We start from the raw sequence: 14,711 nt of genomic DNA on the forward strand, positions 1-14,711 counted from the left end.
GTGTCTGTGTGAGTGTGTGTAGTGGGTGTGAGGCTGCCTTCGGATTTGATTTATTTGTGTGTAGACGATGTGAACTTTTGCTTCTTCTGTATTTTTGCTTAGTTCTAATCAACGACAGCAGAGGTTTGTTGCTGTTAAATGAGAGCCGACTTCTTTTTTGTGTCTTAAGCTGGATTTGAATCGAGTCCGTCGTCGGATGAGACTGATCTTGTTGGATGGACGTGGTTGGCTTCTTATCAGCTGTTCAATAAGAGCCTCAAGCTCTGTCCATTGACGGATTTCAGTCATTTCCTCTGCAGCAGTTCTCATGGCGTCTCCATCAGATGGACGGCAGCTCCAATTAAGCAAAGCGCTCTGTTCTTGTGCTCGACTCAGCCGCTATCAGACTGCTGCAAGTGAGAACAGAGATATGAGAATACATATGGGGTGATTTATTAAGCAAGGACACATTTCTCAGTTAGTTTGTTACAGCAAACCTCATTGTAGTGTAATTATGTCATTAGTAAGACAGGGTTCATATAAACACTGTAATGTGATTATGGTCACATGACCATGCATGTGTAGAGCTGGTGACATGTTGACGTGTTTCACTGCTTTGTTGGTGGTACAAAAGCTCAGACCTCACATCGGATCAGGAACAACTCCCCAAAAATAACCTTTGACAGGGAAAAAAGGGAAGAAACCTTCAGGAGAGCAACAGAGGAGGATCCCTCTCCCTGGATGGACAGAAGAATAGATGTCATGTGACCAGATGAACAGAGTTACAGAGTTACATAAACACATTACATGAATATGACAATGTATGAATGGAACTCCAATCCATGAAACAGAAGGAGGTAGAGAGGAGGGGGGGCGGGGCATCAGCAGGGCCAATGGGAGGCCGGCTCACCAGCATCAGACACCTTCAGGTCCAATGGACCCTATGAGACGTGAAGTCACAACGACTCCGGGGAGGAAGCAGAGTTAATAAGGTGCAATGGAGAGATGTAAATTCATCCATAAGGAGAGAGAGAAGAGGAGATAGTTATGGTGGTGTATGTATCGGCTGAGGAGGCTGCTGTTTCTTCACACCCTCAACCTAAGACCGCTAATCCTGAGTTGGAGGATCAAAGTCAAATGAGTCAGATTTTCAAAGTTTGGCTGGATGAAATGAATGTGAATGACATCATATCAATTCTGTTTAATTCGCAGATTACAACCATGCGTAGACTGAACCGCCAACCTCTGACCAAGTTTATTCTCTCCAAACCAGTTATTAAAAACAGGTCTCATTTAAGTTTCTTTTTATTGCGACATTTCAAAGGTTCTCTTTAAATTGAATGGAAACAGAGCTTTAGTTTTCTTTTATACACTTTCAGCCAATTGAGCGGTGGTGTATGAAAAGCCAATGCATTCAAGATTTTATATTATAAAGAATGGTCCGTACTAATAATGAGCCTTCAGGTTCAGCTTCGTCTCTCCTCAACGGGCAACTGCTTCAGCCTAATTAACTAAAGTGTCCATTTGACCAGTTTAATCAGTGAAACATGCACGTTAGCTTCCTCTGTGTTCTTTAACCTGAAGGCTAACGGCAGGAAGCTAGCATGCTCACAATGGCCATGCTAACATGTTGATGTGTAGCATACCATGCTCACCATATTGCTTTAGCACGTTAGCAGAGGCTTGCACAGAGGGAGGGGTGTGAGGTCAAAGAGAGGGATGTTGGTTCTTACAGTCTGGTCTTCTCCATCATGGTCTGGTCATGCAGCCTGCTCACCAACAGCAGCAGCTAATGAAAGCAATTGAGGCTCAGTGTCCGACGATGAGAAGTCAGGGGGCCGTCCAGTAGATGTGGAGACGCTGCTGTGGAGTGAAGAGATGTTTTGGACCGCCATGTGGGGGACCATCTCCATGTTGGTAGAAAATGAAGCTAGGGAGTAGCAGCAGTGAGCTTCTGATGCCTTATTCATTTTAGTTATCTTTATGAATAGGTAGGTGTCATAGGTAGATGGAAAACCATATCCATAAAAATAAACTTGTGCATGAACACACACGCAGATGTCTACATTGACAAACACACACACACACACACACACACACACACACACACACACACACAATGACCCTCCTGGCCTCCCACTATCTCTGTTCCCCCAATTAAGCAGACCTGTCCCTCCATTCTCCCTCTCCCTCTCTCCCTCTCCTTCTCCCTCTCCCTCTCCCTCTCCCTCTCCCTCTCTCCCTCTCCATCTCTCTCTCCCTCTCCCTCTCTCTCTCCCTCTCCTTCTCCCTCTCCCTCTCCTTCTCTCTCTCTCCCTCTCCCTCTCCATCTCTCTCTCCCTCTCTCTCTCCCTCTCCCTCTCCCTCTCCTTCTCTCTCTCCCTCTCCCTCTCCCTCTCCTTCTCTCTCTCCCTCTCCATCTCTCTCTCCCTCTCCCTCTCTCTCTCCCTCTCCCTCTCCCTCTCCCTCTCCCTCTCCATCTCTCTCTCCATCTCTCTCTCCCTCTCCCTCTCTCCCTCTCCTTCTCTCTCTCCCTCTCCCTCTCCTTCTCTCTCTCCCTCTCCATCTCTCTCTCCCTCTCTCTGTCTGAGCGTGAGGTCGGAGGTTGGGAGCGGAGAGCGTCATGTTCGGAGTTGACGGTGTTGTTTCCCGTGTGTCTCGTGAGTGTAGATCAGTGTATGTGTCGGTGTTGAGTGGGGTACTGTGTGCACGAGGGGGGTTTGGTGGGTTGAGTGTGGCTGTTTGTGAGCCGCCGGCGCGCGCTAACGACGTGCTAACGGCGGGCTAGCGGGGAGCTAGCGGCGGGCGTGCTAGCGGAGTTAGCACGCCAAAATGGACTTAAGTTGGCTCACACGCAGACACGGGATTCGGCTTATGCCGGTATTCCCGTGCACGGTGGAGGACTGCAGTCTGGCGGTGGGGGAGGTGGTGGGCTACAGCAGCGTGAAGTCCGCTGCCCGGATGAACAAGGCTGTGGTCTTGTTCTTGGACAGCGTCAGCAAGGTCAACACGGTGGTGGAGAGCGGGGTCGTGGTGTTCAACACACACGTCCCCGTCTCTCCCCTGGTCACGGCGGAGGTGAGGGTGACGGTGGCGAACGTGCCGCCGTTCGTGAAGGACGAGGTACTGGTGGGGGAGCTGTCGAAGCACGGGAGGGTCACCTCCCAGGTGAGGAAGATGTCCTCTGGGAGTAGCTCTCCACTACTAAAGCACGTGGTGTCGCACAGGAGGCAATGCTTCATGCTGCTTCATGGCAGGAGCGAGGACTTGGACATCACCTTCACGGTGAGAGCTGATAACTCTCTTTTTATCATTTATGCAAAAACTGACAGTATGAAGTGTTTTAACTGTGGGAGGGAAGGGCATCAAAGCAGGGCCTGTCCTCGGAGGAAGGCTGGTGGACAGGACGACACCAGGGGGGACCCCAAAGACGGAGAGGACACGGAGGGGGGTCGGGAGCAGCAACAGGAGGAGGCAGGTGGGGTGAAGCAGGTGAACACAGAGGGGGAAAGTGGGGGGAAGCAGGTGATCACAGAGGGGGGAAGTGGGGTGAAGCAGGTGAGCACAGAGAGGGGAAGTGGAGGGAAGCAGGTGAACACAGAAGGGGCAGAGGTGGGGCAGCAGGAGGAAGAAGAAGAGGAAGGGGCTGAGATGGGTCAGCAGCAGCAGGAGTAGGAAGAGGAAGAAGGGGCTGAGATGGGTCAGCAGCAGGAGGAAGAGGAAGAAGGGGCTGAGATGGGTCAGCAGCAGGAGGAGGGAGAGGAAGAAGAAGGGGCTGAGGTGGCCCAGAAAATGGAGGGGGAGAGGGCAGGTGTAGTACTGCAGGTGGAAGAAGAGGGGGCAGGGGCGGCCCAGGGGGGGGGCACATATTCAGGAGGACAGCCAGGGGTGCACTGGAGGACAGGTGGAGGTGGGTAGGGGGCAGGAAGGAGGAGGGAATGAAAAGTGTGGGCAGGTCATGGAAGGAGAAAGTGAGGTGGAAATGGAGGAGGGTGAGGAGAAGCTTCATCCGCTGAAGAGGAAGGCCGGGGGGGACGAGGAAGGCTCGCAAAAAAAAAAGGGACCTGTGGGCCAAGGGTATGAGTCTGAGTCCAGTAAGGACGACTACTCTGTGGCAGAGAGTGGGTCCTCTGATGACACTGAATGTGAGAGGGAATATAGTCTGGCCAGGCTGAAATATTTCCTCAAGGACACAAAGAATAGGAAGTGTGAAGTGGAGAAGCACTTCACCGATCTGCCGAAGCTGATTCTATCTATCCGGCTTCATATGAAGAACAAGACGAGGAGAGGTTTTACACGCCAGGAGATTTATAGGCTTCAGAAGATCAGGACGGTGGTGAATAAAGGGCTGAAGGAGGAGGCTGACAGCCAAGCACAGGAGGCCGGAGATCCGGAGGAGCAGCCCGGAGGGGCAGCACGGACGAGCAGCCCAGAGGAGCAGCACGGACGAGCAGCACGGAGGAGCAGTCCAGAAGAGCGGCCCTGAGGAGCAGCACGGAGGAGCAGTCCAGAAGAGCGGCCCTGAGGAGTGACCCTCAGGCGCAACCCTGAGGAGCGACTCAGCCCAGAGGAGGAGAAACCTGGACTATGACATTTAAACGGGGTCTCAGGACCACCAGCGGACAGAAGCGTTGCGTTTGGTTTTTTTTGGTTGTTTTTGTTGTTTGATTTAGTTTTGAAGTAAGTGCAATGTTCTGTTTGTTTGTTCGTTTTTTTATGTAAAATAAAGGTTTTCTAAAAATCAAAAAAAAAAATCTCCCTCTCCTTCGCTCTCTCTCTCTCCCTCTCTCCCTCTCCTTCTCCCTCTCCCTCCCTCTCCTTCTCTCTCTCTCCCTCTCCATCTCTCTCTCCCTCTCCTTCTCTCTCTCCCTCTCTCTCTCTCCCTCTCCTTCTCTCTCTCCCTCTCTCCCTCTCTCCCTCTCCATCTCTCTCTCCCTCTCCCTCTCTCTCTCCATCTCCCTCCCTCTCTCCCTCTCCTTCTCTCTCTCCCTCTCCCTCTCTCTCCCTCCCTCTCTCCCTCTCCTTCTCCCTCTCCCTCTCTCTCCCTCTCTCTCTCTCCCTCTCCTTCTCTCTCTCCCTCTCCCTCTCCTTCTCTCTCCCTCTCTCTCTCCCTCTCCCTCCCTCTCTCCCTCTCCTTCTCCCTCCCTCTCTCCCTCTCCTTCTCCCTCTCCCTCTCTCTCTCTCACTCCCTCTCCATCTCTCTCTCCCTCTCCCTCTCCATCTCTCCCTCCCTCTGTCCCCCTCTCATATCCAGCTGATGAGTGGCGCTGCTGTGTCTCTCTTTAATTATACTGGGAAGAATGGCAATCACACAGTTATCAGATGATGAGCTCTGCCTCGGTCTCTGGCCCTGAGCCCTCTCTGTGAACGAGTGTGTGTATGTGTGTGTGTGTCCACACACACACACACACTATTGGTGTGACAACCAAATATTTTCATGGCAGTAGTGCGGATGAGAAGAAACATCTAAAGTGAGCCCCCTGTAGATTGTCCTTAATGGGATTCTGTCTGTGAGGAGTGAGGAGAGGATGCTGTTGTTTGGGAGGAAAGGAGGCTCACCGATGACGAGCACAGCGCCCCCTAGTGGGTTAATCCCACCACGGTCTGTGTCAGAAAGACCTGTACTTAATCGGAGACTGGCACGTTCTTCTCCCAAGAGTCTGAGTTTGCTTTGCAGTTCTCTGTGTTTTTACATCAATATTCATGGCTTCATTATATCTTGAGTTTCAGACAGAGATAGATATGAATACTGTGGTTAAAAAAAAAATCAGGAATGGTTTGCTGTGATGGATTTTAAAGCAGATGTTTCTGGAGAAGGAATTCTTCTGAAGGCTTGTTACCAAATCAAGGTCATGTCCCACAGCTTCCGTCGGTCTCTGTGGTCCACTGCTCGTGAACGCAGCGTCTCAGGATCGTCTAGAGGGAATCTCTTCAAATTCTTTCGCCACAAACATCAGCCTGGACTCAAGATTGAGCTAATTAGATTTTGGCGGTCGAAGGTCAAAGGTCACTGTGACCTCACATAACTCAACAATTCTTAAAATGATGAAGTGATGACTAGTTATTCTAGTCTACGTTGTGTCTTATTGGCTTTGTGTTCTATGAAATATTCACACGCATCGTCCTCCACGTCAGAGGTAAAGGGTGGAAGTCAACGCATCTTCTTCTGGACCTGTGAATGGAAGTGTGACTGAATAATTCAATGCTACATACAAAAGACTCCTGTTATTATGAATGCAGAGCACATAAAAGAGCTATTTTACATAATGTAGAATAGATTATGTTGAGTGGTTGTTCTGTAAATCTTGGTTTGAATGGGTGGTGAGTCAATACCAAGAAGCAGAAGTGTGAACGCATAAACGTTGGGAACAGATAACGAGCCCAACGACAGCCAGCGTCTTCTAGTCATCAGGCGCTCAGCAGCTTCGTCCTCACTCACCTTCCGTCCGCTTTCACCAGATCAGTCGAGCACTGAACGATGAAGATTCACTTGTGTTTTCATAATGATGTGATATTGAAGTCTCTTTTTCCTCCTTGTAAGAAGGGTTGAGCTCCCCCACCTCCTTAAAGGTTATACATCCCTGAACACAACACTCAACACTCTTAAATTAATTTGTCTGTTTTTATTAAATCAACTTTCTTTCATGAATATAACTCGTCAATTTCTGACCGAGGACAAAAATAAAAAATATCTTTTGAAATATCTTTCTACAGACATTTGTATAGATTATCCAGTAAGTGTGTATTGTGATTTAAGTTATACATCCTCAGAGCAGACAGGTGTATATTATTATTATTATTGTTGTTGTTATTGTTATAATCTTTCTTTTTTTTCCTCAACCACCTTTTCAAAAATCTCCTATTCATGTTCACTCCTACTGCTCCACAACTTTTATTCACACTTAGTTTACACCGACATTATTATTTGATAAATTCCTGTGCATGGTTCAAATACAATGTTATTTACATTGTTTGGTGTTTTTAGATTTGTAGTTGTTGTTCATTCATGACTCACAGTAGCAGTAACTAAAGTCCCTTTAGCCCAGACAGCTGCACGTGTTACCACCTGAACCGTTGCAGGAAGTGGAGCTTGTTGTTGGCAGTGGAGAGCAGATGGAGCGGAAAGCTTCTGGAACACTTGATTCATCTCCAGTAAATATTAACAAACGGATTATTTCATCTAACTCTCCCACTTTGATGACGTGGTGAAACTGGGATAAGCCGTCCCGTGAGTAGTTTATCTCATGAGAGAGAAGGCATGACGTTCCACCCAGCCCCCAGAGGGAGGACGACGCTGCTAATCATCCAGATTACATCCTCACTGTCTTTTATCCTTCTTATTCTCATGCGTTCATCTTTTATCTGGCTGTTTTCTCAAACTCTTTTTTTCAAAAGTATGAACCAATGTATTTAAAATGAGGACGTGGGGGTGGGGGGCGTCATACGACTTACCTGTGACGTTCTCAAGAGGCTGATAATGCTCTCGGAGGAAGCGACCGTCCCACTCCACCCATCTTCTCACCATCAAAGGCTGCTGGGTGGCGAGGCCTGGAGAAGTAAACAGGCTCAATCTGAAGCGTTTCCTGCAATTAGGAGACTTGCACATTTACAGACTCGCACACTCACAGCTAACTTTTCATCAAGGGGAAAAGACGCGGCTCTGTTCTGCCTCCACGGCGCTCGCAGAACGCCAGCCGACTCGTGTGCGATACACGCTTGGCTCTGAGGTTCCTGCTGTCACCCGAGGACCTAGATCCCATACATTATAACTACACTCAAAATTGAGTTTTTTCCAGAACACTGAATTGACCTCCTACGCATGCAGGAATAATGTGTGCTGGTTTTTCCAAAGAAAGTGCTAGATTTGACTGTCAATAGCAACGGAACAGCCTGATTGTGTCTCTTATTCGCCATCTCATTGTTTTCTTATTGTTTTTCTTCAAGGAAATATGATCTAACAGTGTGTGTGTAATATCCTGGCCTGAATTGTTTTGGATACATTTGACAGTTTTTCAGACAATTTAGCATCCTGGAAATCAAGCAGTTAAAATGGAGGTTTTAATTACAAACTCCCACTGTTGTCCTATCTCTTACACTTTTTTAAACCAACATTTGAAGTTGTTGCCTTCAGGAAAGGATGTTGGTAAGTTATTGAAAGTTAAGTGGTATGATAACGAGTACAACAAGGAGAGATTCCACTAAGTCTGAGTTGGAGGAATGCTGGTTGGGTCACAAAAACAGGACTTTCACTCAGGAGAACTTTGTTTGTGTCTTTTGGGTGAACAAAAGCAAACGTTGGCTTTACACTTATTACGTAACCTTGTTAAGCTCGTTACATATCGTAACGTAAGAAAGTTCAGGGCGGTGGATTTGTGTTGACACTTTTGTTACAATTGTTACGCACGTTGTTACACACGTTGTTACGCATGTTGTTACACACGTTGTTACGCATGTTGTTACGCATGTTGTTACGCATGTTATTACGTACGTTGTTACGCACGTTGTTACGTCACGTTGTTACGTCACGTTGTTACGTCACGTTGTTACGCACGTTGTTACGCACGTTGTTACGTCACGTTGTTACGTCACATTGTTACGCATGTTACGTCACATTGTTACGCATGTTACGCCCGTTGTTACCCACGTTGTTCCGTCACCTTGTTCCGTCACCTTGTTCCGTCACGTTGTTACACACGTTGTTACGTCACGTTACGCACGTTACATCACATTGTTACATCACATTGTTACATCACATTGTTACACACGTTGTTAAACACGTTGTTAAACACGTTGTTACGCACGTTGTTACGCACGTTGTTACGCACGTTGTTACACACGTTACACACGTTGTTACACGCGTTACGTCACGTTACGTTGTTACGTGACGTTGTTACGTGACGTTGTTACGCACATTGTTACACACGTTGTTACGTCACATGGTTACGTCACATGGTTACGTCACATGGTTACGTCACATGGTTACGTCACATGGTTACGTCACATGGTTACGTCACATGGTTACGTCACATGGTTACGTCACATACGCAAGTTGTTACGTCACATGGTTACGCACGTTGTTACACAAGTTGTTACGTCACGTTGTTACGCACGTTGTTACGCACGTTGTTACGTTATTTTTTTAACGCAAACCGTGATATTCTTTCTTAACTTTACAAAGTAGTTTTGTCCCTTAAACATTACCGGGCCAAGGGCGCATAAAAAAAAAAGATCATTGACATTAACTACATTTCATGTTATGTTTTCAACTCTGTTGAATATGCAGCTGATGACATAACAACTCAACCGCCGGTTGTCACAGTAACACAACACGCTTTACGGCTCAGGAGTTTTTCCGGAGCTCAGCAGAAATACAAGGATTTGAAACGGAGAAGAGAGCTGTATCTCAACACATTCACACAAAGTGTACAAAGCGTACGTGTACATATATGCATATTATGTTGGGGCTTGGGTGGCTCTGGATGCCATGACAACCTATTTTGTTTGAATTGGTGCTGTGTTTTTTTTTTTAAATGTGGAAAGCATCGCCCGAAGCATACAATGAAGTTTCCAAATGCACCCTTCCCCTATTGTAAATGTATTTATTTATTTATTACAAATGCACACTGACCTATAAAAGCCACCATGATACACCTTGTTAAAGCAGACTCCATCACGTCCAGAGAGACCCATCCAGACCTCCATTCTCTCCCCACTGAGGGAACTGGCTCCCATCGGCCCTGCCGTCAGTCACCATGCGAAATTTAAAGCCAATCGTCATGAAGATTCAGACGTGAGAGTGAAGTTCAGACCTGCTACGTCAGGAAAGATGAAGTCTTACTGACCAGATGAAGAGTGAATGTTATGAGTGTGACTCGCGTGGCCTTGTTCAGTTCTCTATTTATGCCTCCATTTCCCATCTCTCCACACATTCATTCATCTTTTCCTCTGGTGAGGAGAACTCTCATCGGAGAGGAGGGATTTCTATCAGGAAAGCTTCTTAAAGCAACACTTGGCAAGATTTCTAATGGAGGCAAAAAAAATACACCCGTCTGATCGGGCTAAACCATGCCCATCTACACTAATGAGGGCCTGAACATTTGGCCCATTTTCCCAAAGTGAAATGATGGTGTCTGGGTGATCCCTGCTGGGAAGTCTGGTCCAATTCAATTCAATTCAGTTTATTTTGTATAGCCCAATGTCACAAATTACAAATTTGCCTCAGAGGGCTTTACAATCTGTACACATACGACATCCCTGTCCCAGGACAGGCCACAAATTGCAGATTTAGAACAAAGTCCTACTTTTTCTTGTCCAAAATAGTGCGTAAGCCCCATATCCACACAATGCTGGACTCAAGCAACACCTGAACCTCCTGAAAGTCCCTTTGGTTCCACAAAGAAAGTTAAAAAAAAATCCTAATTAGCTTTCTTTCCAATAGTTAGATGAACATATTGATACCATTATATCTGACAAATCTAAATCTATTTTGCCATGAGACAGTTAGCTTAGCACAAAGACAGGGAGGAGCACATTAAAAACCACAACTTTCTTTTTGTACACTTTGGTTTTTGGTTTCAATTAACAAAATCAAGCCAGTGTGTTTGAGAGGTGTTAGTGGGTAGTTGAAAGGTATGTGGCATTATAATGAGTATACGAAGCAAGAAAGTCTTCCAACGACTGTTGGTCAAACAAACATGACTTTCACCCTGGAGACTGGTGTTCGTGTCCCGTGTAGAACCACAGGTGAACCTTCACCTTTTGATTGTAACGTAATGTTGTTAGGTCTGCTGAGGGTGGCTGTTGTTAATCCACAATTGTTACGTTGTGTATTTAAACACAAACCATGTTATTGTTTTCAACCCTAACTGAGTAGTTGTGAGTCCTTACGCCAGCCAATCGTTTCACAGCGTTAACCATGTGTCTTTGTGTCACTGTGTGTTTCTGCTCATATGAAACCTATTGATGAAACGTCTTTTCTCTTTTTTTGCGTTTCAAAATGTGAACATTCAACGTATTCAGTGGTTCACAGAAACGTTCAAGTGGGTTGTGCAATGAAGACATGTTTTTCCCAAGATGCATTGCATTCATTCTAATTACATCTCTCCATTCGCTGTGGCTTTTACGAGTGATTGCGTTGTGTTGTCTTTCAGAACATGGTCCTTGTCCCAGAGGCTTTTATTCTCCGTCAGTATACGCCCAGTCCTCCACCCTTCTCCTGGAGACTTACAGCAGCCTCTCAGTGGAGTCTGTTACCGGCTTACTGCAATCATCAGAGAGCTGCTCCACTGTGGCTCATTGCGTTACGTTTAAGCCTCTTTCTGGCATCTCTGCATGTCCATCCATCCATCCATCAGTTCGCACCTCTCCAAGAGGTCTGCTTCTCACTGCCGCAGCACACCTGCTTATGAGGTCTTAAGACACATTGACACAATGAATCTCGTCTCCGTCTCTTCTCCTTCCTTTCTCCTCCTTTTCAGCACCATTCATTCTTCCACTGTTTACTTTTTTTCCCATCCATCTCCTTCCTCACCTGTGTGTGTAGCGTAATGACTTCACTGGCGTGACTCTTTATTAGAAACAATGTTCATCGCTGACACTTGGCAGCTCCATCCGTCTCCACAGTGACGGAGGGACTGATACCTCCACCTGCTCTCTGTAGAGGTCTCTTTACGTTGTCCATCAAAGTAGTCATCAGTCTTACAGCTGGAGCTTTCTTAAAACCCGGGAACACCTTTTTAACGTTATCCTGTTGACAGAACATAACCTCCTCAACGGAGGAAATCATCACCATAATCTGCAGCTGCCTCTTGGCTTCATGGAGCTTTACAGTGAGCTTCACATGTGTTGGTTCTCTCCCATCGCTCTCATAGCAGTTGCTTTCAGAGAAGAAGCTCGATAGAGCCGCTGGTCACTAGCTGCTTAGCAGCAGTCACAAACAGCTGGTGAACATTGTGGAGCATTTATCAGAGAGAATATATGACTTGCATTCACTCCAAATGAATGGCAATGTTTGTATAATAATCAAGTTCATCCTTTCAGGTTGTGTTCGCAACTTGTTTTCACTGCTGCCAAAAACGCAGTGATTGGAGGTTTGAATATGAAAACAAATCCCTAAGAATAATGTCATTATTAATAAGTGTTCTGTTACTGGACACACCACATCAATCTGCTTTGAGAGCAACAACTGATTCTGATTGGTCCTGCTGGTTCACCTGTGTTACCACCTTCATATGATGGAGTGAGCCAGCCGGACTCTTCTAGAATACTGTTTGATTGTGACTTCAAAGCTGCAGCGGGGAACCTCTGCAAGTCGCTGATCCCAAACGACAGCAAGCCTGAGGCAACTAATTGAATAGCGAGGACTCGGATACCCAGAAGTCATGCACCGTGACATGAGCAGACCACGGGTCTTCTTTGTAGTGTCTAGCTGGTGCAGCTGGAGTGGAGAGGTTCAGCTTCAGATTAAACTTAGCGCCTTACATTTGATTGCATCACTGGAGAAATCTTCTGGTGTGTGACCAGAACAACCAGAACTTGTGGCAACCAAAGGAACATATATTATATATATATAGATATATACTATATTGAGGAACAGTGGGGAGCGATCATACCTTTTGCATAGCATTCACACAAAGGTCCTGTCAGTCCTACTGGTTAGCACACAACAACAACAACACACAGAGAAATCCATTCTTTACAACGTGTGTACACGCTTTAAAGTGTCTTCATCGCATGTTTTAGTGATGAACCCTGTGAGACGGATCAGACCGGACTGTGTGTGTGTGTGTGTGTGTGTGTGTGTGTGTGCATGTGTGTGTGCGTGCGTGTGTGTGTGCGTGATTCACCCTCTACTACCTGTCAGAGTATCATACTTTCTGTTTCCAACCACATGAACCAAAATCAAAATCATTCAGTTGAGACAATGTCAAAAGAATTTGAAGTAAAACTGTTAATTAATAAATGAAGCACAGTGCGCATGAACAACAACAATAAACTGTAATAAAAACTGTAATAAATGATCCAAAACATTTGTTTCTGTGAGAAGCACACGTGTGTTGGCTCTCTGCTGCCCCTCTCTGGCCAAACAAGAGCGCTACATTTCCCTCTGACAATCGGCCACTGAGTAGTTCATCTTCTTTGTATTTCATTTAGCTCCTAATTTGACCTTGAGATACTAAATCCAGTAATCTAGATATTCCAGCTATTAGAGATCAGGTGCAATAATGAGATGAATTCAAGTCAAACTAATTACTCATTGAGGTCATTTCTATTGGGCCTGGAGTTCATTAAATGAATACAGAGGTGACATGTCAGCATTATTACAATTATTATTATTCTTCAAAGAGAACTCTGCACTGCTGTAGCATTTTTTTTACGACAAAGAGATCATATTAGAAACGTATGTGTGGTATGTCACAAAGAAACATAATCCTGGAGATACGTAATAAACATGCAGGTTTGATGACACTTTGGGAAACTTGACACACCATAAGCGCCACGAGCAGTTAAAACACTATACCTGTGATATGCATGTGTCTAGAAATGTTGATATGGAACTTATTTCTGTTGATATTCAACCGTGTTGTATTGTCGCCACTGGACTGCAGCACAGCTCCTTGACATAGTCCATCTGTCTGTTTTCTTATTTTTTATTTTTCATAATATTTCTATTATTGAAGTTCTTGAAAGGTGGTATATGAATAAAGTTTCATTGTCATCGTTCTGAATAATGTCATGATCTGTGTGTGCTCGTGACATTTGTGTCTAGTTTGCAGCAGGTGGATGATGACCTCATGATATGACATAAAGCTTTAGAGTGTGGATGAAGACAGGTCTTCTCTCTCGTCCCTCCCCCTCCCCCCTTCCTCCATCCAGGCATCTGGGCCCAGATCCAGATGCCCCAGCCCAGCATGGAAGTGATCAAGGGTCAGATGGTGGTGCTGAGGGCCACGTACAGCAGCAGCAGCGGCATCGACCCGAGCACCAACACCATCCTCTGGAACTTTGTCTCCAACAGCACCCAGCTGGTAAGGAGACGCTGCATATGGGGAACATGAATGTGATGTTTCCTCATCTTCATCTCTAATATACTACTGTATCTGCCTTCTGTGGCTATAATATCTGGGATTACAGTTATGTTCTTCTTTTGTTAATCTTGCAAAGATTAACTCTTCCATTGTGAACCCGGCTGAAGCTTTTCATGTTATATATTATTTCTCTCCCGCTTTCATAAACCACACTGTAGGTTTTCTGCATTAGGAAATCAGGATGAACGTGTTTTCCCAAATCAGATTATTTATGTGGTAAAACATGAAATGAAGTGGAGGGGTTTTGCATAACAAGCCCAGCTGAACCCCCCCTGTATTGTTTTGTTCACATCATCATCTAGAGACCTAGCCGGGGCTCAGCTTATGCATCGGTCCAGGTCAGATCACTGGGCTGTACAGATGGACGACCCAAAAGAGGATCACCATCAAAAAGAGAGCTCAGAGAGCTGGAGAAGACACAGTTGATTAAAAAAATAGGTTTTGTTTCTTTTTCCCATGAGCCCGGAAGCCATCAGTGTCTCACTCTGCTGTCATTTGAAGCCAAACAGATGAATGAAAAGAACAAACTCTCTCACGCAAAGCCCATCCTAGAGGCACAGCCAGCTACTATGAGCTCATTCACTCACAAACTAGTGAGCTAAAGAAGAAAACAAGTCCACCGTTTACAAACTAAATCATTTGTCT

At 45.9% G+C, this 14,711-nt stretch overlaps 1 protein-coding gene across 1 annotated transcript in view; it reads left to right on the forward strand.

Annotated features, from left to right (window-relative positions):
* The window catches only part of esama (endothelial cell adhesion molecule a), an 80,797-nt gene that overhangs the window by 46,070 nt on the left and 20,016 nt on the right, over positions 1 to 14,711 (forward strand). Inside the window, exon 2 of the mRNA XM_034550773.1 lies at positions 13,855 to 14,006. Within this exon, the coding sequence (XP_034406664.1) occupies positions 13,855 to 14,006 (152 nt within the window). The remainder of the gene's footprint in view (positions 1 to 13,854; positions 14,007 to 14,711) is intronic.

This window comes from Cyclopterus lumpus, chromosome 14 (assembly GCF_009769545.1).
Source record: "Cyclopterus lumpus isolate fCycLum1 chromosome 14, fCycLum1.pri, whole genome shotgun sequence".
NCBI lineage: Eukaryota > Metazoa > Chordata > Actinopteri > Perciformes > Cyclopteridae > Cyclopterus > Cyclopterus lumpus.